We start from the raw sequence: 27,626 nt of genomic DNA, 5'->3' as shown, positions 1-27,626 counted from the left end.
TGTTAGGCTGATTGTTCAGCAGAAACACTGACTTCAAATCATATTTCAATCTGTAACCCTGAAAGAACCCATAAATCCCAAAAGTTTAGATATAAAGCTTTGTTAATTGTGTTTTCCCACTCAGGTGACTTGAAAAATAAGTTTTATTTTGAGCCAAAACTGTATTTACAGTGGTCAAAGTGAACTGAATAGTTTCATCTGATTAAATAAAAAAAGAACATAGGGAAAAATTCTGAAAACTGGGGAGAAGAAATTACGTGAGTGCTTATGACATTCAGATTGGTTTTATCTGATTCAGAGCAGAGTCACTGGAGAATGAATCTGAGCCAAAATCCTCAATCTGTATGCCTTGGCCACTGGGCACATTTATTACTGCAGTCAGACACTCAGCTTCTATGAGATCAGTTAGGACACTGAGGACCTAGAAATCAACCTATCATTAGTAATAACAGCTAAATGGAAAGGGGGAGTGCATGGGGAAATAATCCATAGGTTCTTTCAGCGTCTTAGTAGTGCACATACATTTAGAGTGCTCTTCACTTGCACTTTCTTGTTTAACAATAATAAAATGACAACAGACTGGTTTGCTTTGGGTTGGGTTGTGGGTTTTTGGTTGGTTTTCTGTTTTTCCTGGCATGTTACTTTTGCTGCAGTGTGGTCTCTAGAAGAGGTAGGTGTTAAAATTTTTAGACCCGTCTCTACTGCTTCCAGATAGGAATCAAAAACTCTCTCTCTTCTTACATGCTGTGCTGTTTCTTCAGTTGTACTCTTTCTTAGCACACATCTGTACATTTCAGTTGTTATAATGGATGACTCAGTGTAGCTTTGCTGAGTTTCTGCAAGGTGTTGCAAAATGCAGATAGTTTCGGATTTTAACATTGTATCTGTAATGAATAAATCAAGTGTTGCTTTTCCTTTCTTGATGTTTGTATCCGTATGTGCTGTCCTAGAATTAAAGGTAAGTTTGAGAAAATGGGTGATAGAGAACAATTTTATGTAGTCTTATATTACAAAAAGCTAAAGGGAAGTATAATCTAAGTCCTTAGTTGGTATTTTGGAGATTTATTTAAATAAAAACCATTTCTTTATTTTCTGAAAAGTATTACTGAAAAGTTGCATTACTTTAGAACCAGACTGCAGGTATCTGCCATTTTGTCTTTAACTTCATGGGCTTATTGCCTTCATTAAAATCTTTAATTGTTTGACTTTGCTCATGGAAATCCTATTTTAGTGTGAAAATAACAAACTTTTATTCAATATTTAAATGTTAAGTATTCATCCTTTGGATTCAGGAAATAACATTACTGAGCTTTTGTTGTAACCTGCATTTAGAAATACTTAAGAGAATGTTTGCAAGTAAAGCAATTTAAATGGAGCCAAATCCATTAGGAATAGTTGTTAGAGAAACTAGAATCTCAGTTCAGATACCTACTTGATCTGGTAAAGACAATATTGGGAATGCATGGGTTCTGTTATGTTTTTCACCTCAAAACATGTATTGCCCATAGCTTAACCTTATTGTAGGTAATTTGAAACTATTGTCTACTTTACTGCTGGAAATAAGGTTTCCAGCAGCAACAGATTAGACTAATCTGTACGGATTGATGCTTAAGAACTTTATTCCATTATCTGGCAAATACCTAGATACACCTAATGTCTCTTATAATGGAACTCATCTCAAGTGACAGAAGCCTGACAGAGCAATTTAAGAGGAGCAGAATAGTAGCAGAATAATAGCACCAGCCCTGGTATCCAGCTCTCAATTAGCAACTGTTACCAGAAGAATGATTGGCATAAAACACTAAGAGTGTTGCACATAGTGTTAAGAGGCAAGAAGTTTAGTAGCCTAATTGCATTACTTGCTTCATCTTGGCTTAGCTTGCTCTTCCTCAAGTAAATACATCAGCTAGTTAACCTCTAAGCTTACATTTATACCTGCTTGGACCAGCATAGGTTTAAATTGTGGTCATTACTTGTTTCAAGTACAGCTTTTTTGTTTTTTAATTTCCATTTTTAAGATGTTAGGTTGGACTTCAGAGGATTTTCTATTCTTGTATTTCCTGATAATATGCAGCTTTATGGGATACCTTGGTAGCACATGTAATACTCAATGTTACCTGTCTGAGCACAGCCAGTTCATGTAACAGTAATGGATGGGACTATACCAGGAAAAGGCCACCATGCGTGTTGAACTCTGGTCCCACTCCAGTTTTGCATGCTGTGCTTTGCAGCATTTCTGTCTGCAGCTACCCTTCAGAATTGTGATCAGAAAGTCTCAGCCATCTTGGTTTCTATTTGGACTTGAGCTTTGTGAAGCCATAACCTCCTTTACTTGCAGCCATGTTGCCTTGTGTTGGCTCCAGTGATCATTTAACCTTGTGGTAAGCTGATAAATTTACTAGGGTGGTGAAAACTGTTCTAGCAAAAAAACCTGGCTAGTTCAAAGACTATTGACAAGCTGATATGTCAACATCTATCTATAGCTATGATTTAGGCTAGAGTCAGTTTGATAATGGGCTTGTCATTGACTGTAATGGCATTTACACATTTCCTCCTGAAACAGGTCCAGTGCCTGTGATGCTAATTGGGATGCTACAACTCAGTAAGTTTAAATTGTTGCTCTTCTCTTAATTAGTGTGTCTATCTTAAACACAACTTTCTAACCAGAAACTCCATTGATGACTAGTGCTGTCTAAGAAAGGTGAACTATGCTCATGGTAAAAAAGCAGATTCAAGGTAATTTATAACAAAGAGCCAGTGCTTCCAAAGTTCCATTGTAGTATTATTGCTTGCAGCCCACACAGAAGTGTTGTTTAAGACTTAGTCTTTAAACTACCAGTGCTCACATTGAAAGCCAGGTTTAGAACACCATGTGTTAAATTGTCATTTAAAACCTTGAATTTGCAATTACTTAGTTTATCCAGTCTGTGCTTAAAAATAGCAAGCTCTAGCACACTACTAAACTGTCTGTTATAATGTTCTTGGTATGTGTGGGTGCATCAACATTTTTCTAGTTGCTCAAAGTTTTTTGTTTGAAATACTTCTAAAGCAACAAAACCCAAGACTTTATATAGTTATATGTAAGAAGATCAGTGCTGTGCTCATAACATTGTTATAAGGACATGTGGCTTTAAAAATCATCCAACGTTTATGTGACTGGATTTAACAAGACTTGCACAGTAATAGTGTAAAATCCTTTGCAAACACTTTCTGTTTACCTAACTTGCAGTTAAGCTAATTTTGAACAGTTGAGATTAACTCCCAGGGTTAACTGATCGTCATGAAATCAAAGCTTTTAGAAACTGGTTGTAAAATAACTCTTGTTTGTTTGATTTCTTGGGATTCCATAAGTTTCCCTGTCGGTTAGGCTGGTGCTTTTTGTCCCGTCATTGTAAAGGAATTTGTATTACATAACTGGATGGGAAATATATTTTAGTTTCAAAAATACCTTTGAACAATGGTGATTGACTTGAATTACTATTTCATGTCCTGTTATTCGTGACTCAAAATCATATTCTATTACTTTTATTAGAGCTCTTTAGAACATCTCATATACCTATTTGACAATGGGACAGTAAAAAGACAAAGTAGTAATGATCATTATAAGGGAGTTGGGGCTGTTTAGCATCTTGGGAAGGGGGAAGGATCCCATCTGATTGCATTACAAAGGAAGTTCCCATGGTAATAATGGGCAAACAGGATTGTTAGGGAGGGAGAGGAATCTAGGGCTGTAGAAGAGGCAACTGTTCTAGATTCCTTTGCTGAGGAATTGTCCCTTGACTTGCATGGTATGAGGGGGAAAGGGTTAAACAGAAAATGTGGAAGACTGGTCTTTATATTTTTGGCACCCAAAATGATATAGGTGTGGGCCATCAGTGTTTCCTTAGACCAAATCAGGAGAATCTGAGAAAGTATGAAGGGATACATTAACATTAGCATTGCAGTTTGGCTTTCTTAGGCACACCAGCAAAATAGAAAACTAATCACATATTTGTTAGGCTTAGAAGAAGCCATGAATTGAATTCCCTCTAATATCTGTTTTTGCAGGATGTTGTTTATTAGCAGTGAGGTAAGAAAATGATCAAAAATGCTTAGGGATGCACAGGCTTTGGTATAGTTGGGATCTTGTAAGGATCTGTACTACACCTGGATTGGGAGGGAAATACACATTCCCTCTCTTTGGATTTACAGTCTAATGTTTGTGTTTTCCTACTGAGTTTTCCTGTTCCCTAAATCAGGAAATTATATGCCACTGTGATGGCTGGAGAGCCGAGTATTGTCTTACTCCTTTAACCTTGTGCAATTCAGAGCAAAAGGAAAAAAGTGATGGTGTATGATAGCTCCCTTCATTAAAAGTTATCTATATTATTAGTCTTATTATTAATCATTATGAAATGTTATGAATTTTCCATTTTTAAATTGCATATATAGGATGTGATTCAAACTTAATAGTTCATTGTGATCTAAAAAAAGAAAATAATCTGTAAGCCTGGCACAGATTTATTGTGTCTTGTTTTTCTCTAGTCCATTCTTGCTCTCTTAATACTGTGTTATTTATTAAATGAAAATAAATGTATATCTTTTAGCGATAGATTTCACCCTTTTTATCTTTAGAGTTGTATTGCATCCCTAATAGTAATACTCAAGAATATCTTGGGGTTCAGTTCCTGTGAATGACCATATTAAGGAAATTAAGAAAGCAGATCAGATGATCTGTATTTAAGATTGTTGGCTGTATATTAGCTGCATCTGAAGCACTTTCCTTTTTCATATTAAATCAGATTTCAAACTAATACATCTTGCAGCAGTGATAACAGCCTGTATTTGAAATGCCTATAACAATGCTGGGCTGCTGTTGCCCTCTTGTGGCTAGAGTTTATAATTACAATTTCTAGATGTTCAACTTTTAGGAAAACCTGCAGCTGTCAGTTAGGCTGTGGGTGGACAAATTGCCAGCAAGTGTAACTGCGTATTACTTGAATTGATGTACAGACTTCGTGGCCAAATTTATATTGTGTATATGCATAGAAACGTTTGACATTGGGTTTAATTTTCAGAAGTTCTTAGTGGTCAATATTGAATCTAGTGAAATTGGTGGGTGCTTAATATTTTTGGTAGTCTGAACATTTAATAATTAGCTATATCAGTTTTGGGCAGCCAACCTTTTAAAATCTTGCCTCTAAATTAACTTGGGCTGCTTTCATGAACACATGTATGTAAGACTGCCCAACATAGTCAATGTATGACAGCAGAATCTTTCTACATTCTAGAAAGCATTTGACAAAATAGACTAATCCTTAGAGACCCTCTCCTTATTGTGTAAAACTTAGAATGACTTCTGGTACAACATCTACTAATATGATTATTCTGTGGTAATAAAGAAAATGTTGATGATGCAAAGGTTTGCCGTACGGAAACACTTATTACCACCAGACTCTTCATTCATCATTGTTTTATCACATTAGAGGGATAAGAAATGATTTTATGCTGTTTAAATACTGTGCGTTCCTTAATTATTTATCATGCATTTCTAAGTGTTCAGTCAGGATGAAGTATTAAAAATGTGATAATATCCACTAACATTTCTTTCTTGATGCAAGTATTTCCAAGTTACCAGATAGATATTTGGGTATGAGGCATACACTGAAGTGCAATTCTCTCACTTGGAACAACATCTTATTCTATGCTATCGGATGTGCCTATCTGACAATGTAATTGCAAATTGTTTCAATTGATTTTGACAAGAAGTCATAGGGAAGCGTTCTGATGAGGCATCAGCAGTGCCCCAGAATGCAGTTGGTTATGGTTACATGTTTCTGTGAAATATGTTACGTGGAAAATCCCCTTTTCTTGCAGATATTGTTGTTTAAATGAGAAAATGGATCCACTCTTTCCCTTCTCTCCCCCCAGTAAACCTATGGTCTCAGGCAACCTGGTTTGTCATAAATTACAGTTCAGTGGGAGTGGTGTTTTCAGTGATTGTTACCATTAACATCTAATTGAAAACAAATACTAATTATCTATTGTAGCTTAGATTTACATGCATTGACTTTCTATGTGAGTATTAACAAATCCCATTTATTGTGTTTGATCAGCCTATTATCCGCATATTTATCTTACTCTTTACAAGAATAAGCAGCTAACTCAGTCCTGAGATCCAACTGTTTCCTTCCTCAGGGACATTCCTCTCTTTTGTTAGCCCAGTCTTGTAGAATTACTGTGGATTCTCTTGTAAATCTGCTGTAAAATATTTTCAAATTCCTCTCTGAAATGTTCTGTATCCACCATATAAGCAAAGATTACAATTTCCATATGCTTCAGCCTTCATATTTTCTTTTGTTTGTGTATTTCCCTTAGTGGGAGTAGAATGAGGTGCTATTGACAGAGTGTTTTCCAATTCTCTTCCACAAGAGTAGATTACTTTTCTCCACTCTTCCAACCCTGTTCCTATTGTTGTGCAGCTGTATCTGTTACTGGTGTCTCTATGCATTGAATTACAAAAATCTTCAAAACATTTTCTTTACCCTTCATTACCCTTAGCTTTTGGCCTCAAATAACAAATGATGTCATCCTGAAGTGCTTGAGCAAATAGCTTTCCCTCAGTTAAATGGGAAAGGGTTTAAGGCAGGTTATGCTCAGTGAGGGGTCCCTTAGTGTGCTAGGATTAATTTTGCAGACACTGCCACAGGATGTTGTTGCATTTCAGAATAGACTGTTAAATCAGGTTCGGGTTGTGCCCCTACCCCTCTCCCCCTGTTTCACTGCAGCAAGAAGATGACAAGCTGTCTCCATGGAAAGTATTGTGCTGTAGTAAGAAAAGCTTGAGACCAGAAGTAAAACTAAGGAACTTCTGTACAAACGTTACTTTATTAACACTTCTAGCATGTATTCAAACTGCACTGAGGGGATCTTGATTTGCATTTTGTCATAGCTGCTAAGACTAAATGCCTACATTGCAGAAATAACTATATTGCAGGGAAACACCATTTTTCTGCAATACATAAAAATACTCAGTTATTGCTAAAGAATAAAACATGCATAACTTTGGGGATACAGTTTTTGGTTTGGCATATTTCTGGTTCAGCAGGATCTTTATTGAAAAATGACTCTTCATGCAATTTTGAGTTTTCTTTGTATCACGAATCTGCTTCTCTCTGAAAGTGTAGTTTCATGTTACATCTAATCCAGTGTAACAGAAGATTGCTGCTGAAAGATGTAGTCCTGCCCTGCTCCCTCTTCCCTGTGAAAAGACATGTGGCCAGAGTGAGTCACTGCAGTGTGCTTTTGGAGCAGGGAGGGGAGTGTGTTTGGTGGCACATCAGTAAGTTGAATAATTTCTGAGAACCGTTTGTGCCTTTATTATGTTCACGTGAATAAACAGATACTAAACAAAACAGAAATACAGAGGTGACATCTGACTGCAGACATTCTCTGCCAGCAGAACAAGCTGGCCTGTATGCAATACAGAGAGCTCTGCAGTCTGGGCACTGGTAATATTACATGAAGATTTGCATCCATGGATCACTGATAAATTGTTATTTTGATAGTCATCAGAGGTAATTTTCATACAATGACTGATTTATTTCAGTCAGTTCCTTTCCACCATAGCCTACATCTGACACTAACTTGAACCTTTAGGAATATAGGACTGAAACTTCCTTGGTCATTAAATGCAATTTCCTGTAGGAGACATTAAGTCATCCAGAAAGGTCACAAGACCATTCAGTCCTCGTTCACTCTGAACTCTACATGCCTCAAAACACCCCCAAATACCTGAAGATAGAGTTGAGCGTTCTAAGAAGAAAGCTCAAACATGACAGTGTGACATAAAAAGTGAGCAGTGAGAAAAATTGCTGCCAGTACATTACAAGGGGTTCTATGAGCTCTAACGTACTCTACACTAAGGAGTCATGCTCAGTTTCAGGACTTGTTGCAAAGCATCTGGATATAGAAGTGGCTGCCAGCGTTAAAGCACAATTCATGCATCTAATTGCACTTTCAAGTCCCATCTGGACACAGCAGCAGCTACTCCAGAAGTGCCAATAAATGTCTGGAGAGAGCAGGAGGCAGCTGGCTGCCAGGACAGCATGCTGTGCTCCTTGCCACTCGCAGGACAGAAGCAGACAGTTGGATGCAATTGTTCTAAAGGCTGGATCTGGGCTCCATGGCCAACGCTATTTTGAGCACCCACCAGTAGTGGATGACCTTAGGAAGTAGTGTGTGTGTCTACAGAAAGCAGCAAATTAAAAACAAAGCCCACTACACATAGGGGTCTTTTCTGGTCTTAGCAGGGGGCAGGGGCTTTCCTGACTCCAAATCTAATTACTGGTTTAGCCTGGAGCATGTGTGCAAGACATAAAAGCAGACATCTTTATGACTGCGCTTAATCGTCCCCATCTATAAAATGAGACTCGTAATGCAGATTTTCTTTTCAGAACTCAGTGTTTTAATGAATTTTTAGCATTTCTCTCAAGGCCTACTGCTTTAAAAGCTGCCTTGAGCAAGGGAAGTATTCATAACAATCGATAGACTTGATTCAAATTTCAACTTACTTTTATGGCCTGGGGTTACTCTCTTACCAGCTGACAATCCTTCACTTAAGCTTAGCCAGACCTGTTGAAACTATGGCATGTCATAATATGGAGGATTCCATGAGAGTAGAAATTTTGGAAGCCGTGACACTGGTGGGAATGTTCATGACCTTGCTAAGAGTATCCACATCCATGTCATGCTTTCTGATTTTGTTCTTACTGTTTGATATTGGAAGATCTTTTTTCCTCTTTATGCTAGATGTTCATTCTACAGGTAAACCATCCCCATGCCAGTGGGACACTTTAGTGTAAGTGCTTATTTTCAAAAGATCTGTTTTCTACTTCCCAGTATCTGCCAGATGAAGTTCCAGAAGATCCTCTCATTGTGGGGTTTCTATTCTGAGATCTTATTTGTGCTTTTATGGGAAGTGAGACCGGACTTTGTAATTGCAAACTGGTAAGAGGTTTCTGAGATGCTGCTGATCTTTGAGCACTCTGCTTGGTTTGCTGTAGCTCATCCTCACTTCCTAGCAGTGAGTGGTGGTTATCTGTAACAGAATGTGATACTGCAACAGTTGTGATTGTCTGACTAAGCTGAAGACTTCTACAAGCATGATGTGTGCTTTCTGACCCAAAAGTGCGTGGTTTTCCTAACTCGTTTGCAGTAAAGGTTGGTCTCTCTTGGAAGAGGTTTCAATGCTAGAAATACAAAGTATGGATGGAGCACACAACTTCCAAGTCTAAGAACGAATTTTGCTGAGTCACAGAAAAATATGATAGGTAAATTTTAACCATATTATCAGACCTTTTTATTACATGGGTTGTCATGTTTTTATAGGAACTGCTGTGTTCTCACTGCCCCCTCCATCTGGGAACAGCTGCTTAGGGAAGAGAAGAAAAAAAAGGTTTTTAGCTTTAAGCAAAAAAGGTAGAGTGACAACCAAAACCAGCTGTAGAATGCATGACACTGATACCCATGACTTTTGGGTATTATGCATTCTATACTATTTGGAAACAAGAGACTGTTGTAAGAAGGACAAAAGAGCCTACAGAAAAGCAGAGTCCCCACAGCCACTTCTGCCCTTCCATTAGCTAGCAGCATTTTGGAGAATCTAGCTAAAAATGTTAACTGTTGTCATTCGATTCCCACCTCTCCCCTACTCTTTCCCACAGAAAATTGCAATGGAAATTATTCCGAATGCATGCTAAGCAATGGAATACTGTGTTCAGCCAGTTCATTCATGCCAGTAAGTTAGACATTGGTGGCGGTATGGAGATGATTCTTTTCATATGTGTCATTTTGGTTTTAGCTGAACTATGAGGAAAGAGGCATCAACGATGCTTTTGTCAGCATCTTTGCTCTGTGCTAGTAATTTGAGGTCTCAGTGAATAAGGCTGATAATTTTGCTGCTTTTTGGGTGCTGCTCTAGTGGAAGGTGTCCCTGCCCATGGCAGGGGGGTGGAACTGGGTGAGCTTTAAGATTCCTTCCAACCCAAACCAGTCTGTGATTCTATGATAGCATATTCCTGCATCTTGTCTGCTTCAGTTAATGCATTACTCTTTAGTTGTGAAACATCTATGATTGATTTTTGGCCAGTGGCCCTTATGGTGCTGAGTACTTGGGCTGTACATTATGAAGATCACCCCTAATAGAGAAGTGGGACCAATCCTTTCCTTCTTGTGAGGGGAGCCCAAACCCATAGGTTTCTGTGAGCTGTACCCAGCTTTGCTGCGTGTGACGGGATCAATAACATGATCGCACATGCAAAGAGGAGGTTGTGGACAGCCGATCAGGTGCCGGTACCCCCGTTATGCTGCAGGAGGGGGCACCAGCCCGCTGCGGTCCGGCGCAGAGGGGCCCCGCGTACGGAGCGGTGCACACATCGAGGGGCGCTGGTGCCGCCGAGCCCCGGGCCGGGGAGGAGCCGTCCCACGGGGGGCGGTGGGGAGGAGGAGCCCCCCGCCCCGGCCGGTAGCGCGCATGCACACAGCGGCGGCAGTGGCCCCGGAGCCCCGGTGGTGCGGGGTTCTGTGTGCCATGGCAGCCGGGCTGGAGCTCGGCTCTCTCCTCTTCGCTCTTGTCGCCTCTTTCGGTGGTCACCAGCTCGCTGGGGCCGCTGGAGGAGCCGGCGGCAGGAGGGGGGCAGCGGCCGAAGCCTGCGGAGGGAGGGTGAGTGGAGCGCAGCGCTGATGCTGCTCGGTCCGCCGCGCAGGCAGCCGCCGTCGGGGGTGCGGTGGTTAGAGGGGTGCCGCTGGGGTGAGCATTAGGGTTAGCGGTTAGCATTAGGGGCAGCGGGTGCTACCTCGGGGAGAGCGTCCTCGGGCACGGATAGAGCTGCCCCGGGCGCTCCGTCGGGTAGTTCGGTAACCTGCGGCCCGGAGAGGTGGCACGTCCTGGGGAGGGACATGTGCGGGTGTCTCGGTCGGGGGTGGGAGGCAGCCCACGACCAGGGAGGCGAGAAAGTCACTCGCCAGGTCTGTCCCCACCAGCGCTCGCCTTCCTTAGGTCGACCTGCGCTGCGAGGAGGATAAAAGCCATTTCTTGGGCTTTGTTATTTTAATGATGCGAGGCCGGCTTGGGGTCTTAGCTTCGGGCCTGATCGTTATACAGAGGATGTAGGAAATGTACGGGAGGGGGAAAGGGGGAAGAAGGTGGTAAACGTTTTGTTGCTTGGTCTTTGCCTTTTGTTCCTGTTTCTGGTGTGTTTTGCTGTCAGACTTTTCTAGTTCGCTGGCCCTGTTCTGTGTGTGTGTTTCTAAACAACTTTGAGTTGTGGGGTTTTTGTGTGTGCTCTTTTTTCTTCCCTTTCTCCCGATGTGTAGTTACAAGAGTAGTTGAAGCGTGGTGATCCAGGAACTGGAGGGAACAGAACTGACTTTCATTGCTTTTCCTTTTTGTTAGGCTGTCACTAAGGATTTTCTTGGTCTTAGATCAGCTCCTTTGAGAACGTTACAGCAACACGCAGTTCAGGAGTTTGTAGGGCATAGTTTAATAAGGCGAAAACATAGGAAAATGTGTAAAAAAGTGTGGAAAACCAAACTTAAAATCGTGATGAAGCGTAAGACCTGAATCTTTGTGTTGGTTGGAACCCCTGTTAGGTCTTTTTAACTGAGAATGAGGAATGAAATGTTTTGGCGCAGTGTGTCTATTGTATGTTTCACCAGATGTGGGCAGGATGCTGCACAGGCTCCTAACCACCCTGTGCATGCTTCTGTCAAGTTTTGCACCAACTATCAAGTAAATTATCGCTGTTAAAGAGTTGTAACACTTGATTAGTGTATTTTGGCCTTTATAGAAGTACTCAGATGCAGTTTGTATTGGATTTATTTTTGCTTACATAATGTAATTGCGTGTATGAAACCTGAATGTACTGCAGTACAATTATTTTAATTTCATTATTTTGGCTGTCTCTTAGATCAGCACAAATCACACTTTCCAGTTAGCTTAAGCCTCCCTTTGTCTTTATTGCTCACAACCTATGTAACATTTTAGCTTATTAAATATTTGCACTTGTTTCTGGTTTTATTATATTTTCAGTTTCAAGTTCAGACTTCCCTCATGAATTTATTAGGAATCTTGACTGTTTAGTTATAACTTCATAGTCTGATTCTGTAATAGCAGCCTGTCTTATGATTGTCTTCATAGCTAGGGCCGGGCAGCATTTGTTAGAGTAATGACTGCAGGATGGTACCCATTGTCTCAGTTATGGGCTATTTGTCTTGGTCTGCATGTAAGTTTTGAGTAGACTTGACATGCTATTAAATGACTGATGGCCCCTCTAACACATTGTCTGCTCTGGAGCAGGGTTGCCTTTGAAGTAGTACCCTGTAGGAAGTAAAGAGACTATTTGCTCTATTAAAATTCCTTGGTATTTCCTCTGTTTAACCACAGGCCACTTCCCCTCTGCCACTCTAAACACTGCAGGGACACTGACTGATTGAAAAGACACAAGCCCTGAAGTGATTGTATCCTATTCAAATAGATACTCTTATTGCAGGTTATTTATAAGTAGTGTCTAATTAATGTATGTTAAGGGCATTAATAAATCTTACCCTTCCTTATACAGAAAGTAAAAATGTCTGGATTGCATTAAATGAAACAGTTGAATTGAGGTAATTCTCGGTGGCATAAATAAACAATCTAGGAAAGTATCTGTTAACTTTTAATAGTTGTTTAAGGAGAAATAAGATGTAGGTAGCTGGGTGCTTATATTTAGATTTAGAAATACAAGCTGGATACTTTCCGATGCCAAAACTGTGACTGTGTGGTGCTCTTCCCACCCAAATGAGTTTTTATTGTTTGAATGTTGGTTTTGAGAATCTGTGTTTCACCCTGGTTCATTAATGCAGTAATGCTCATTTTCATTTCACTCTACAAAATACGGTTTTAAGTTTCCTCAGTATTTTGAAGGAGCAAAAGCTTGACTTGATGAGAATGTATGACCGGACTACGACTGAAAGAATGTGGTGAGGAAGTATTTGATGTTTTGGTTCATAGCTTCTGACATTATTGTTAATAGCTAATGCTTTCAAAGCTAAAGTATTCAGAGATATGCTTTTTTAAACCGCTTCCGTTGTGTTAAGCACCTTCTCTAGTAATATTCTGGCATTTGTCTTGCAAGATCAACATATGTCTGCAGCAGAAAAGAAGTTAACAGCAGGATGCGTAACTGAGTGTTACTGTTGCTAAGAATCATCAGTGATTTCAGCAGGGTTTAGAATTTGGATTGACTTTCCTACATCTGGGATTTCTTTCATTGATGTTTAACAGAAATTGTAATGTATTTCTACATTGAATGTTATTTCAGATTAAGGTTCACTTGAAGCAGAATAGTATTGCAAAGTAGCTTTCCATATGCATAGTCTTTCCATATGCATGGCCTTACTACATCATATGCATACCTTTATCCAGAAAAAATAAATCAGGGAAGGGCCCCTTTTAATCCAGAATAAGTATGTCCACATGGGAAGCTCTTCTGGAAAAGCAGTCTCTGAATTTTTGTCATGCTGTAAACAAGCCATGAAGCATAGAGAGGAGACAGACAGGGACTGTTGAGTTGAATATATTTCACATTCATTTCTTTGGTGTTAAACACATGAGCAACTTTACTCACAATTTGTTGTGTAGATTCTAATGGGACTGCACACAGGAGTAGTTTTCTTTATGTGTTTAATTCCTCTGAAGCTCCTGGCACTGAGCCATGTTCAGTATAAAGCTTAAATTTAATGAGACTGTATGATGAGAAAGAATAAATAATACAGCATTTTAGCAGACACCCACCTTATTCCCCCCCCCCATTAGCAGAGAGTTGTACCTTCCTGTGCTAAGCAAAGCTTATTATATGTACTGGGGTTCTCTGTTCCTGAGCATTCTTCCTTGAAACTCCCTGTGTCATCTTTATTTAAGGACCTTGCTGTTTTCTGTTTCATAGCAGGCTCTGAAGATCCCTATTCCCTACCGTTCCACCATCAGGAGCATTGCCTGTCTCTATTCTTTAGGCTCACACTGCTATGTCCCTACATTTATCTCTTCAAGCATCCCTCCCAGCACACACTTACTCTTCTCTACAGGATTTTCTAAGCACAGAGCTAGGTCATACTGAAATAATTTTCCCAACTAAATACATGTTTTGGGAACTTTATGTAGGAGGAAAAATATGATGTAAAATGGTAAGAGATAATTTACCAAAGTTTTGATTTCTCCCTTTTTTTAGTATTATTTTCTAACAGTTAAACAAAATCAGATTTTCTCTTTCAGACTTACAAGTTGTAAAGCTATTGACCAGAACACAGACCTAAGTTGAAGCATGGTGGAAGGTGTTAATGTTTGCCATCAGGGTGTTCTTTAATCTAACACTTCCAGAGCTGGTTGAAATCTCTGCAGACCAGATGCCAGCAGCTCTGTATCCTCCATTTTTTAGGATTGTTAGAATCAATAGATTTCTCTCCTTTGGCCTATAGAAGAGTGTGATAGTGTTTTAGAATTGATGTGTCATTTGAAGCTTAATGTGTTTCTCTGATTGGATATAATGCAATATGTTGAGAGCAAGGCTTTGCAAGCATGGTCAGTCATGCAGGTAGGCATCTGTATCACTTTTGTTTAGCTTAGAATTTGACTTCAAGCTCATTTCAGGTTTGGTGGTTTTTAAGTGTCATTTATCAAGTAATGTAGCAGAGAATGTGACTCCATTTTTACTCCAGTGTCAGCAAGTACTCATGACCATCTACCTATTAAAGTTGACTTAAAAATGCACAAAGTGTTTATTTAGCTTACTTAGTGCTTGTTTAGAGGATTCTGTGAATGTTTCCTCAGGAGCTCTGAGGCTATATAGTTTAAATACTTGGGTTTTCAGAAATAATACTCAGACACAGCACCTAGAGAACAAAATAATAGAAGCATTAGCCTCCTTATGCAGTTGGAACTAGCTCTCAGTGTTAAAAAAATGTCTATCACTTGCACGTTTCTGTGGAATTGGGGAATTTGAATCTGATTCTAATTCATAAGCTGTTGACTTATGATCTAGTTGAAAATGCCCTTGCTCATTGCAGAGGGGTTGGACTAGATGATGTTTGCAGGTCCCTTCCAACCCAAACTATTCTATGATTCTATGTCTTAACAAGGTCTCTGCAGCTGAAGTCTAATAGGACTGTTACAGATCTGATTAATTTCCTCTCTAGATCATATCCCTTAGTTTAGATGTTGAACTCCACTCACTGCCTTACTTGCCCAAAAATCTGCTTTCGGGTAAGAGTAGTGACTGCTGTATCACACTTGGTAATCTAAAATCTTGAGGCACTTATTTAAGAACAAGTTCTGCTTTAATAGATTAATACTTTATAGTCCACTGGTGAAAAGCTGTTAAGCTCATGATTAGATGATGCTGGCTTTTCTTTAGCTAATTATTTGGTAATGTTAATATAACAAGGATGTTACTTAATTAAAACTGCAACATTTAAAGGGTGTTTAATAAGGACCAGCTGTCCTTTCCAACAGATCCCTCTAAAGATGATGAAACAAAGCTTTGATGTTAGCTTGCCTGCTTAATTCTGCTCTGAGGCTGAATTTTACCCATAAATTCAGCATGCTTTTTTAGAAGGAAACAAGGTAAAAGGAGTGTGAAGCATTACCAGAGAACTGTTAAACTTGAATACCATTTTTAAAAGTAAAGATACTTTTTATGTTTAATTTCTTTGTTTTTTGCATTTCCTGCTGCCAGCACAGTGAAGGGTATTTAAACACATTTTTTTTTGTGAAACTAGGTTAAAGCTGATGCTTCTGTATCATGTGTTGTTCCTGTATTGAAAAATGAACACTATTCATAAACACATCACACCTAAAAAAAGACATGAAAGTTATATTAAATATATGGATGTTTATTTATTACATCCTTCTCCCTGTGTGAATTATCCAAAATCATCTTATGGAAGTACAATAACAGTAACTTAAATAAGGAGCTATGGCTGTGTCAGTACATAGTAAGTACTTAATTTTAGGTTATGGTAATGTGAGACTTTAAGGATCAAAATCTTGAAGTGTAAACTTGAAAAAGGGTTTTCTCCTTTCATGCATGTAATACTTTGCAGTTGTTGCATTGTCCAGCTGTTTGGTTCTCTAGCTCTTCTCAAGAGGAGGCACGCAAAAATTCTACATGGTTTTCTCATAAAGACTTTAACCAGATATATACTTATTAAAGTAGTGAAGACAGGCATATGTCAGTAATGGATAGACTCACCTCTGTTGTTTTATTGCAAAGTTTATTTAACAGAAACTTAAACATTGTCACTTGGATTACCCAGGATTCCGCCAGCCAAGCCAGGGTGTGAATGTGTATTTTAACATGCTTGAACCTATTTTACTGAATAAATTGTACTTTCAGCATCATATCTAAGATGACATTTCTGGATTTAAAGAAGTGTTGGTGACCTGCCTCTGTGGATTGGAGAAGATGCTCCTTATCAAATGGGTGCAGTGCTGTAAAACAAGCAGATGTGACTTTTGGAAGTGTGTCAGACTGTGTAGACAATAAATATTAAGGAAGAGATGGCAGTGCAGTTAAGAAATGTTTTGTAATAAGCTACAGTGGCTGTTCAGTTTTCTCTGGGTCTATGTGTATCAAGTATTCTACCTTACAAATGACTTCTTGTTTACCACCAAAACTCAGGAGATTCTCACTGTTTCTAGTGAATATATAAATTCTTCATGTTGTATTTTGTAAACTTTGTAAATACTTTATAAACGTGGGTTCTTAACTGGGTTTGGTTTCAGTCTATCAGCAGTGTTTTCACATCTGACTTAAACCACTTTGAACATAGACTTTTTTGGTTGGCCATGTGTATAGACGAGGGCCTGAGTTTTGTTTTTGAAAAGGGGTTGGAGTGACCCATTTTACAGTGATGATGCATCAGGTAACTGTATCAGCGAGTGTTTGCTGAGTCTTCTAGTAACACAGATTTCAGTGGGTCTCTTTGCCAAGCTGTCTTACACATTGCTTTGCAGGCAGGCTGGTACCTGGTGTGTTAACCCCTCTGTTCATGGAGCCTGTTCTCTTAGGTAGATCAGTCAAGTACCTTGGGAGATACTGTTCATATGCACTGTTTCTTGACTGAAGAATGGCAGTGAGCTTCTGGTTAATTTGTGGTGTGGCTGCAGTGAAGAACATGATTCTGAGGAAACAAGCTTACTGTCATTTAGTGGTACCCCGAAGGAGTTGTTGGAAGTGAGTTTAGCTAAAGCCTATCCAGTAGAAAGAGCATTAAAAAGTGGAACATTTATGACAAGGCAGTTTAGAGCAGCTGCCAGTCCAGGAATAGCTGCCAATCATAGTTGTGTGGGTTTGACTGAATTCTCATTCCTGCCCAAGGTACAGTGTTTAGACTTCTAAACACAGCAGGGTTGGAGGCAAAAGAGATGGAAAGAGCACCAGAGGTTATGGTTATGGTAAAAGCAGGACAAGATGAGGCACAGCTGATAGTTCTGGAGTAAGTTCTGGGGTAGGTCACCTGGGCAAGTCAAGCAGAGGATGTTCTAAGAACACATTTCAGTTATTTGAGGTAATTTTTTCCCCTAAAAATAAAACTAAAACCCCAACAAACTTCAGGAACCCACTGAGGAAGTCTGACAGTAAGGAAATTTGCAGATTAACAGGAAGGTTTTTAGGTTAATAACAATGCTTTAACAGGTAATACAAGCAATAGTACATGAAGCCACATGAACAAGGCATATCATTGTTTAGTCCTCCTGCCACCTCTCACTGCTGTGAAGACAGATCCTAAGAGCATGAGGGAAATTAAATGTGCAGGTAGGGATTTGTTCTTTCAAAGTTTGACTCGATGATTAAAGGTAATTAAAGCTTGGATTAGAGGTGTAGCAAGCACCAGCACACATTTCAGGAGATACTGTGTTCTTTGGAATTTTATCTCACTTGAAGGCTCTTACAGTGTTACATCACTACTGGCTTTGAAGCATTGTTCCAGACTTCCTATTTATTACTATTCCTTGTGCTGATAATAGTGCAAAAGTCCTGTGGGTGTACCAGAACACTGCCTCTTGGTAAGCTGTTCTTGAGGCCTCATTCAGGTAGTAAGGGGATAGCAACAGGAAGTTAATTCTCTGGCTAGGCAGTGTCTGCATCCTAGTTTGTGATCCCTTTCAGTGGTTACCCATATTTTGTTGCATTTCTTGGGTGTTGTGGATTTTTCATGCATTTGAAACACAAAATGCTGTGTTAGATTCTAGTAAAAGACACCTGGTAAGTGGCTGTTTCCATACTTTTTAAGTCCACTCCATTCATTGATAGGCTCTTTAGGCAGTAGGTGATGAATGCCTTCAAACAGGTGGATGAGTTCTTTGTATTGGCTTAGGAAAGTAGCTGTCTGCTCCTGCCAGAGCCATCCCATACATTAATCCCCCCCTTTAACTTGAATTAAGCAATCCATTAATGACCATAGATGAGTTCCTTAACCTATAATGAACAGGACAAATGTGTTAAGTATGAAATAATTTTCTCAGTATGCCAGCAATAATTAGGGCTGGCATCATGGCTAGCAAACCCTTTTGAATAGGTTTAAGTAGAAATGAAGTAAGAGTAATTTTGGTATCAACGTGCGGGTGGGCATGATGCAGAACGGAAGGGGTAGGGACTGCTTTCCTTTAAATGACCAAAGAATCCTTGCTCTGGTGTTTCACTGGTATGACTGTACCTCTGAAAAGCTGTCCAGGCCTTTTGGGAGAGGGCCAGGCACTTCTGGGGCAGGTAGGAACTAGAAGACTGATAGGCCACCTACTGCATGAAAAACATTAATGCTGGCTACAACAGAAGTGAGCAGTGTTTTCAGTGGAGTGTCAAAATCTATCAGTAGTACATAAATGGTTATTGAACATATGGAATGTATGTCAGCAGTCTGTTAAGTGCTTTAAATTAAAGTTAAATGCTTTAAATCCATTATTATGGTCCTTCTTCATGTTGCCTCAAATATAGAGCTGTAGATGCATGTGGTCTTGGGCTGTTATTCAGCAAGAGTAAATCTGGTTTTGGAGCACATCATGCTACTTATTCTGTATGTGCCCAAATCATAGAATCATAGAATAGTTGGGTTGGAAAGGACCTTAAGATCATCTAGTTCCAACCCCTGTGCTATGGGCAGGGATGCCTCACACTAGACCATGTTGCCCATTCTGTCTGACATAGAATCATAGAGTGTGAGAGCGTTGTCCTGCAAGATTTCATGGTCAATCAGGTGTTATACCTGTGCTTGCAGGCCTGAAAGCCTAAACTCTGAAATGTATATTCTGATTAAATCAGCAGAATTGGAGTTGTGTGCCCATGACTTAACCTGAATCAAATATTTACCCCTTGGTGACCTCGCAGCGTACAGAGGTGGCTGTGAAATGAGCTCTGTGTTGACAGATGCACCTTCCTCTTGGCAGCATGGGGTCTGCAAGCCAGCAGCCTTTGAGTATGTACCTGGACTTCTGCTTTTTCTTTACAAATGCTGTACAGAGCATAACATGTCACAGGAATGCAGGGGTCATTGTAATGTCTTTGAGGGAAGTGCTGCTGAAATGCATTCATTTGTTTTCTGTAACCTTTGTATTTTGATGCTCTAACATGGGAAGTACAAGCTCCTTCAGTGCTGGAACCCTGGGCTGACAGAAACTCTAAGGGACAAATGGGAACATGCAGAGTTCAAAGGACTCCAACTAAACCTGTGTATCAGGTTGTAAGTTGCTGTAATGGATGGGTGTCATACAAACAACTAGACATCATCAGTCTGAGTCTTGAGGCTGCTGTGTAGAGGAGATGATAAGCACACAGTTCTGCTTGGAACTGTACCTTCTGTGCTTCAAGGTTTCCAAAGAATTGATTTCTATCAATCTCCCTATATGAAATCTGTTATCTCACAAAACTGTATGTAACAACTGTTGCTATACCCACTCTAACACGGCAATGCTGGATTTTCCTCATGGTTGGTGGGCAGGCTTGGATTTTAATTTCTGACCTTCCTTATGTTCTTCCCTCTCCTATCAGTGGGAGGGACTAGATATTTCTGATCTTACTTGTGGCTACATTCAAATCCAACCAAGCAATCAGTGACTTCCCTGACTTTTTTTGTATGCGGCTGTGGGAAAATTCCTGGTTGGCTGGCTATGAATTAATGAAAATCCTCAGAATGCTTCACTAATGATAGCTCCTGTGGCTTTAAAAATGCTATTCCCTTTTTAATTTGAGGGAGGTCACAGAGGTTTACAAAACCTAAGAAAAGAAACCTTAACATCTGGTTGTGCTCTGTTGATGACTGCTTTTGTGTGAAGAAAAGTTATGGCGTCCCCTCAGCATCAAACACATTCAAGGTGATCCTTTCTAAGAACTCTTTGCAAGAATACTTTTCAAACTATGTTTTCTAATTAATTTCGCTTTGTATTTTCCAATGGAGGGGTTTAGTCCTGCATGGGAATCCTGCACTCATTGTCACTTAAAATGCACTCTATAAAATAAACTTATTTTCTCGAGTTTTATATTTGTAGCATAAATACTTATGTATATTTCTAATATTTTCCTTTAAAGTTGTACAACTCAAAGCTTAAAACAAGCTCTTATGTTTAATTCTAGGATTCATGAAAGGAGATTTTCCTTTGTGTTTGCATGTCCATAGAAGTAGAGTTTTGTCTGGCTGCATATGGACTTCCAAAGAGTAATCTGATTGGTAGGATCCCCTTTTATGATTTTAGTTTTAAGGATAAAAATTGTTTTTCTTTTCAATGCAGATTAAAGCTGTGTGTGAGTTTAGTTCAGCTAATAGGAAGGCATAATAGGGGAATGTTTAGCTCCAAACAGTAAATCTTCTAGATTGTCGACACTAGAAGCTATCAGCTGCTCAGTTCAACACGTGTGTTCCAGGTGTGACTGGCCTGGAATAGGAAAGCATTAAAAAATACAACTTTAGAGACTTCTAGTAGTCACATTATCTTTTATGCAATGATTTCACAAACTGCATGCAGGCCTCTGCTTGTCTTGTGGACACAACACCCCAACCTGTTTCCTTTTAAACATAGAATACTGAGGGTTTTGTCAAGGGCTTTTTTTTGTTTCTGTTGTTTGCTGTTTTTTTGTGTTGTTGAAAGACCTAAAATCCTACCTGTTAAAATCAGTGGCAAAGCTTTGGCTTCTATTCTGATGGGATTTTGTCTTTTACACCCCAAGTGGCTAATGCTCCATCCCTGGCAGTGTTCAAGGCCAGGTTGGATGAAGCCTTGGCTGATATGGTTTAGTGTGAGGTGTCCCTGCCTATGGCAGGGGGGTTGGAACTGGATGATCTTAAGGTCCTTTCCAACCCTATTCTATGATTCCATGATCCTATGCTGTGTGGTTACCCAGCACTCAGCAGCTGTGATTGTCCTCAGTGCAAAAGCTGTGTGCTTTGCACATTTGGAAATGAAGCCTCTTCTCACTTTGCTTATCTGTGTCTATGGGAATATTACTACCCACTAAACTGGGACACCCGTTCAGGATGCTGTACATTTCCAAAGTTAATCCCGTGTGGATGGTTTCTGGGTGAATATTCTCAGTGCAGAGCAGTGTTGCAGACAGCAGTGCCAATTGGGAGCAAGGGAGCTGACTGCCAGAAGCAGGATAGCTGTGTTAGTAGGGCATCAGAGCAGTTTGCTGGCATGGCAGCTGCTGATCCTTAGAGGCTTTTTTGATGGTAGCTCTCTTCAGTCTGAGTGTGCGTGTGTTCTGGGAACAACCCATACAGCCTGTTGGTCCTAGAGTAGGTAGTGCAGTGTAAAGTTACATCTTGGTTTATCACATAGTAATAACTTCTTCTACAAAGAGGCCCTGAGGGATATATTTTATTATGTTTTTCAAATGCACCACAGTAACTTTTGGTACAGCTGTGCCCACACAATTTGCCTGTCTGAGCTGTTCAGGTGCCAGTCCATATCTTTGTCTCAAAGCCCTGGTAAAGCCTACTTGCACTGCTTCATACTCCTCCAATTTCTATGGAGATCAGTGTTATCTTCCTGCCTGGGCTTGCCCCTAATTACAGGCAGTAGTAACAAAATGAGGATGGAAGTTGGAACCAGTAAGTTGTGCAATTTACTCTGAGCATAAAGACTGCTCTGTCTGGATGAGCTTTAAATGCAGTGTGGGAAGGGGGCTTTGCTGAATCACAAACCCTTTTAGCAAGGTTTTCAAGCTTGTGCTGGGGTTCTTTGCCTTGAAGTCTTAGAGATATGGGGTATAAATGGGTGATTAAAGTTCACCCTGTAAGTGTGAACAGATCCTTAGAAGCTTGGGGTGGGATTGTGAAAAAGAATGGAGTGCCCTAACTCCTATTAACTTTCAATGGGATTTGTTCTCTTTTGTGGCTCAGGGTGTAGTTACATTTTATGTTGACTCAGCAGTGAAGCTGGTTAGTGAAATTTTCACTCCCATCTGCTTCCTCCCACTTTGGTTTTGCTGTTTGCCCTTCTCACCTGTTTTAATGCACCTGTTTGTGAGCTGCATTGTAACTGACATTGTGAAAACTGTTTGCATTGAAAGTACCCCTGCGCTCCTTTTTTCTTTTCCTTCTTTTCACAACTGGGGTCATTTTGATGGCATGAATAAAATGAGGTCCCCATGCAGTCGTGTTAGGTATAGGTCCGGATGTGCTGAACTATAGCACAAAGGAGAAGCCAAGGACTGGACAGGGGAGTTGAGAAATCCCTAAGCTAATTTTGTGATTAAGATGCTCCATTTAACTACTGAAATACTTTTAAACCCCCCCCCCCTTGAGGTGTGTTAATTTAAGTTACCTTTAAAAAAGTACATCATCAAAAGGATTTGAGGTGAGTATTGTGAGTGCATATGCAATATAAAGTCTAAATTATCAGGGATCTTCATGTGAACAGTTTTCTCACCAGTGACTTTTTCACAGGCAAGAAGATGATAATGTTTCAGAAATCACTGCAGCGGCTGTTGAACCGCAGCCAGCTCTGTGGTGGAACAGAGTGCATGGTAATGCTATACAGCTCTTCCTGCCAGGAAATGAAGGGTTAGGGTATTCATTTGTAACCCGAGGGGGGGACTTCACTATACAACCTATAGTTTGTGAATGCAATTTGGGCAGATTACCACTAAAATTACAGAATGACCCATCAGGTCTTCTCTAAGTTTCATTTGCTTGGTGTGCTCTGAAGACAGCATCTCCTGGTAGTGCAGTATCTATGAGTGAATTTGTGTAGCTGTGGAATACATTCAGGGATTATTCCCCACTATAAAGAGCTTTGACTTTACTGCCTCAGATTTTTTTCTCTGAGACCTCCAGATACTGCTTAGAAGAAAGGACCAGATTTATAGCATGATGCTTGGGTTCTAAAAGAATATAGAATGTTTTACTATTTCTGTGATATAATAACTAATTAAGGTGCTTTTCAAAGAATCAGTAACATGCTTTATTGTTTAATTTTATTTTCAGCAAATTATGTTGGTGGTGTTTAGTAATTACCTTAGTTTCCCTTCTGACAGGACTAATAGGTTAACCACAATAAAATAGAAATGAAAAAACCAAAACAAACACCTGACTCCCCCTGACCCTAACAGGTGAAAAGTTATTCTTAAGCTTCTGCAGCACATCAATGGAAACCAAACCTTTATCTTTTATTCATTAGTCAGGAATAATGCAGGTTGGGACAGCTTCGGTTTCTCCATATAGTTGCATTTGTAAGAGTAATTCACTAATCGTGCCATTCACTTTTGGGGTTGTCTTTCAATAAGGACCACTAGCCGTGAAATGTCATGCAGAGGTTTGAAAATGGGACATTCAGCTCCCTAAAGAATGAGCTGTGAACACAGACTTTCTTTTTTATTACATTCTGGCGGTAAATGTAGGAATCAAAGCCATAAAGTAACTGATAGAATAACCCCAGTATCATCTAACAGTGCTGATAGATATGGATGACTGTTCTTCAGTGTGGTATATATGTTTCAGTTATTGTTTTTATATTCCATTTAACTGCAGAGGTTAGCAGTTTGTAAACTCTAGTAGTTTATTTGCATGCTGTATGTGGAAAGTTGATTTGTAGTTATAGGTATGAATATGTAGTTATAGGTATGAATATGTAGTTATAGGTATGAATACGTAGTTATAGGTATGAATTCTCCACTTTCCCTCCAGTAAGGTTATGTTTTGTTGCAAGGGAGAAAATAATAGTTTCCATGTTTATATTTTCCAATCAGTAGTGTTGCTGTTGTAAGTTACCATGTACATTGGGAGTAAAACATTCTGGCCTCTGGATCCGCATCTCAATTTACTACAATAATGTAATTTTATTTTACTAGACATGAAGGTTTAAACTGAAAGGGTTTGTTTTCTGTATTGTATTATCTTCCTGTGCAGTGGTTTAGGATTGTATGTTTATAAATTCAGTTTAATTTTGGTAAAAAAAAGTCAAGCAAAAGTTTGAGAGAAGTATTGGTTCAGTCACTTCTTAGTCTGTGTATCTAAATGCTTAAGCTCTAAAAACTTACGTTGCAGTTCTGGTTTCATAAATAAGATAATTGCTACAAGGAAACTTGTTCATGGTATTGACTTTCTATGTAGAGTCTTTTGTTAAAGTGATTGTTTCCTGCGGAAAATGATCAGTGTGTCTCTTTAAAAATAAGAGGTTAGAATGATTGTAGATGCTTTTTCAAGTGTTTTTAAATTCAGAAGATTTTTTTCATCATTTGATCAAAGTCCTATAACCTGTGGCTCTGTTTTTGTTACACATGCTGATGGGCTGTGGATAACATTACATTTTTTCAGCATGAAACTGAACACTTCAAATCCCTAAAGCAGTCTCAAGTTTATGGTTAATAAAAGAATTTATTGTACTGGATGTCATCTGTTATATCACTCTGGGAACAGAAACTGGCAGTGAGTGGACAGCAAATATTTCCATTTCAAATCACTTCATCCTATGGTCTAGGGCGAAAAGTGTCTGATTTCAGAGAAATCACTGTGGATATTGGTGTCATAGAAGTGTTTAATTTTTAAAGAGTGTAATACTTTTTCAAATACTTGTTGCTTTATAGTAATTTATGTAAAAATACTACTTATTAATATCATACTTTGTATTTCAGTACTGATCCCTTAACCTTTTCAAGGCAGAAGGAATAGTAGTAATGTATTTTCAGGTAAATATCTCTATATGCCAAGTGAACAGCAGTTTGATGAGTTACTGTATGGTGGCCAAATTGCTTCAAAGTCTTATTTGTAATTGGTTGTTTTTTTAAGAGTGTGAACTCCTGTGTGATGATCAGTTTCCTTCAGCTTAATGGATTTCTTCAAGTTGTCTCCTTTGGAAATATAAAGTGTTAGACCCACGGACTGTAATATGTGGAAACTTCAAGCAGGCAGGTTGAAATTTCTGTGTATTTTTCATGTGTTAAGTAGTATTTGAACAGCTTTACTTTTAAAGTATTTAGAGCATTTCAAATAATTACAGAATCATAACATTGTTTCTATTGGAACACAGCTTTAAGATCATAGAGTCCAGCTGCTAGCCCAGCATTGACAAGTCCACCACTAAACCACGTCCCTAAGTGCCACATTTACACATCTTTAAATACCTCTGAGGATGGTGGCTCCACCACTTCCTGGGCAGTCTGTCATAATGCTTGATCCTCTTGCTTGTGCTGTGTTGATTGCGGGTGTCTTGGGGCTGGCACTTCAGGCTGGCCAGAGTTATGGCCAGAGTCCAAGTAAAGCCATTGTGTAAAAATGGTTCTTGCCTTTCTAGATCAGTGTAAATGTGTGCTGGTCATCCAGGGGATGTTATAACCAGGGGGAAGAGCTTTCTACATTTTTATCTTCAGCATGTGTTAACATCCTGAAATACTCAGTTTTTCATTTTCCTACTATTGCACATTAAAATGTGGTTATAAAAAGTGTGGAAACAATTGTGCATTTCCTTTTATAAAGGATACAGGTTTTTTATAAGTACTGTATGGGACTGATGGAAATTAATTTATTGAAAGAGAGATGTCAGTTTAACTTTTCCGGTGCAAAAGCTTATTTTATTGCCACTGTGAATGTGAGCTTACCCTGATTATTCTGTTACAATAACTTTACCTCACACCTTATTACTGATCAAAACAACTCAGGCCAGTAATCCACAAATCATAATGTGGAAAATTGTGCATCTAGTTTCTTTCATAGCCAAGCCTTAGCTTAGGGACTCTACATCAGCCAAGTTATTTGGGTGCACGGAATTTTTCTGTTCTGCGTACCCAAAAACCAAGTCTTAGTAGGGTCAAGATTTGTTACTCAACTTCAGCAATTCAGAAAAGCTTTATTACAAAAAATACTTAAATCCATATGGAAAACGAAAGCACTCCCCTTTTAAAGAAAGGAAAATGTTAAACGAAGGGTTTGTTGTTAAAGTTGTTACTATGGATATCATCGAAGGACATGAAGTGAAATCTGCACCTCGTGGTACCAAGTGAGTGGTGTGTATGTGGACACAGCATAAATGGCAGTCTTTTCTCTGAGTACTTTGCTATATGAAGTTATTTCACAGACATCTGGAGGAAGGGAAATTCTGTTATCCCATTTTACAGATGAGAGGCACAAAAGGTTTTAAATGTCTTGCTCGAAACCTTAAAGCGTTTAAAAGAAGTTGTCTTTTAAATTATGGTAAAGAAAATGTGAATCATTTTAAGTTGTCTTAAAGCATTAAGAAGTTGCTTGAAGTTGTCTGATATGGTAGCATAAAGCAGGAAATTGATCTGTGTTTCCCAAGTCTCTGAGCAGGGAGAAATCACAAGATGAATCTTCTGTTCAAAATAGGGCAAAAAGCATTTGTGGGTGGTTTTGTTGTTGGGTTTCTAATGGTTAGTGCCTCATAAGGTGTTTCATAGAGAACTGGGTGAGAAGCAAAGTGAGGATGAGAACCTGTTTTCAGCCTTAAGGCTTTAGGATTGTCGCTATCCTCCGTTACATGTATGTGCAACACCACGGGAACAAGCTGGTCTGTAGACATTATGAAATACGCCATGGTGATGATCAGTTACAGCTTCGTACACCCTGGAACCTAGCCTAGTTTGACCTTTCCAGTGTTACCACAATGGAAATGCTATGTAAGAATGTGTCTTTGCTGATTTCTTTTTCCACGTGATCAGCTGATGTGTTTGATACATATTCTAAAGTGATTTTTTAATTTCTATCCATTTAAGTGAGGGAGGTAGAAGTCCAGTTTACGGTACCCTCTCTTTGGGTTCCTTTCACTTGTAAGGACTTAGTGTGGAGTGAGTCTGGATCTTACTGGTGCTTCTTGTATGCAAACCAGAGGGATTTCTTTAGAACAGCACAGCAGTGGTATTTTTCCTGAGGCTAAATGTACTTCGTACACCATTCCTGCCTTTTGGTGGAGTAGGCCATGAGAGTAAACCCATACGCCAAGCCTGCATTTGTACATCACATCTTTGATTTTAGGTTTCCTGTTATTTTTCCCAAGGTGTGATTTCATATTAGTAAGAATGGGAATGTATCATTTAAAGTAAAGCTGCTTTGACCGAACAGTTCAATGTTATCAAGATGCGATTTTCTTTGCCAGAGCTTGCTTTTTA

General features: G+C 39.3%; 1 protein-coding gene across 1 annotated transcript in view; it reads left to right on the top strand.

The window, feature by feature from the left end:
• The first annotated feature begins 10,567 nt into the window (after positions 1-10,567).
• IL17RD (interleukin 17 receptor D) overlaps positions 10,568-27,626 on the top strand; it is a 45,151-nt gene continuing 28,092 nt past the window's right edge. Inside the window, exon 1 of the mRNA XM_031046103.2 lies at positions 10,568-10,702. Coding sequence (XP_030901963.2) covers positions 10,571-10,702 — 132 coding nt within the window. The 5' untranslated portion in view covers positions 10,568-10,570. The remainder of the gene's footprint in view (positions 10,703-27,626) is intronic.

Source organism: Melopsittacus undulatus, chromosome 9, assembly GCF_012275295.1.
Source record: "Melopsittacus undulatus isolate bMelUnd1 chromosome 9, bMelUnd1.mat.Z, whole genome shotgun sequence".
NCBI lineage: Eukaryota > Metazoa > Chordata > Aves > Psittaciformes > Psittaculidae > Melopsittacus > Melopsittacus undulatus.
The sequence above is the reverse complement of the archived record's forward strand: the minus strand, read 5'-3'. Positions and strand labels throughout refer to the sequence as shown.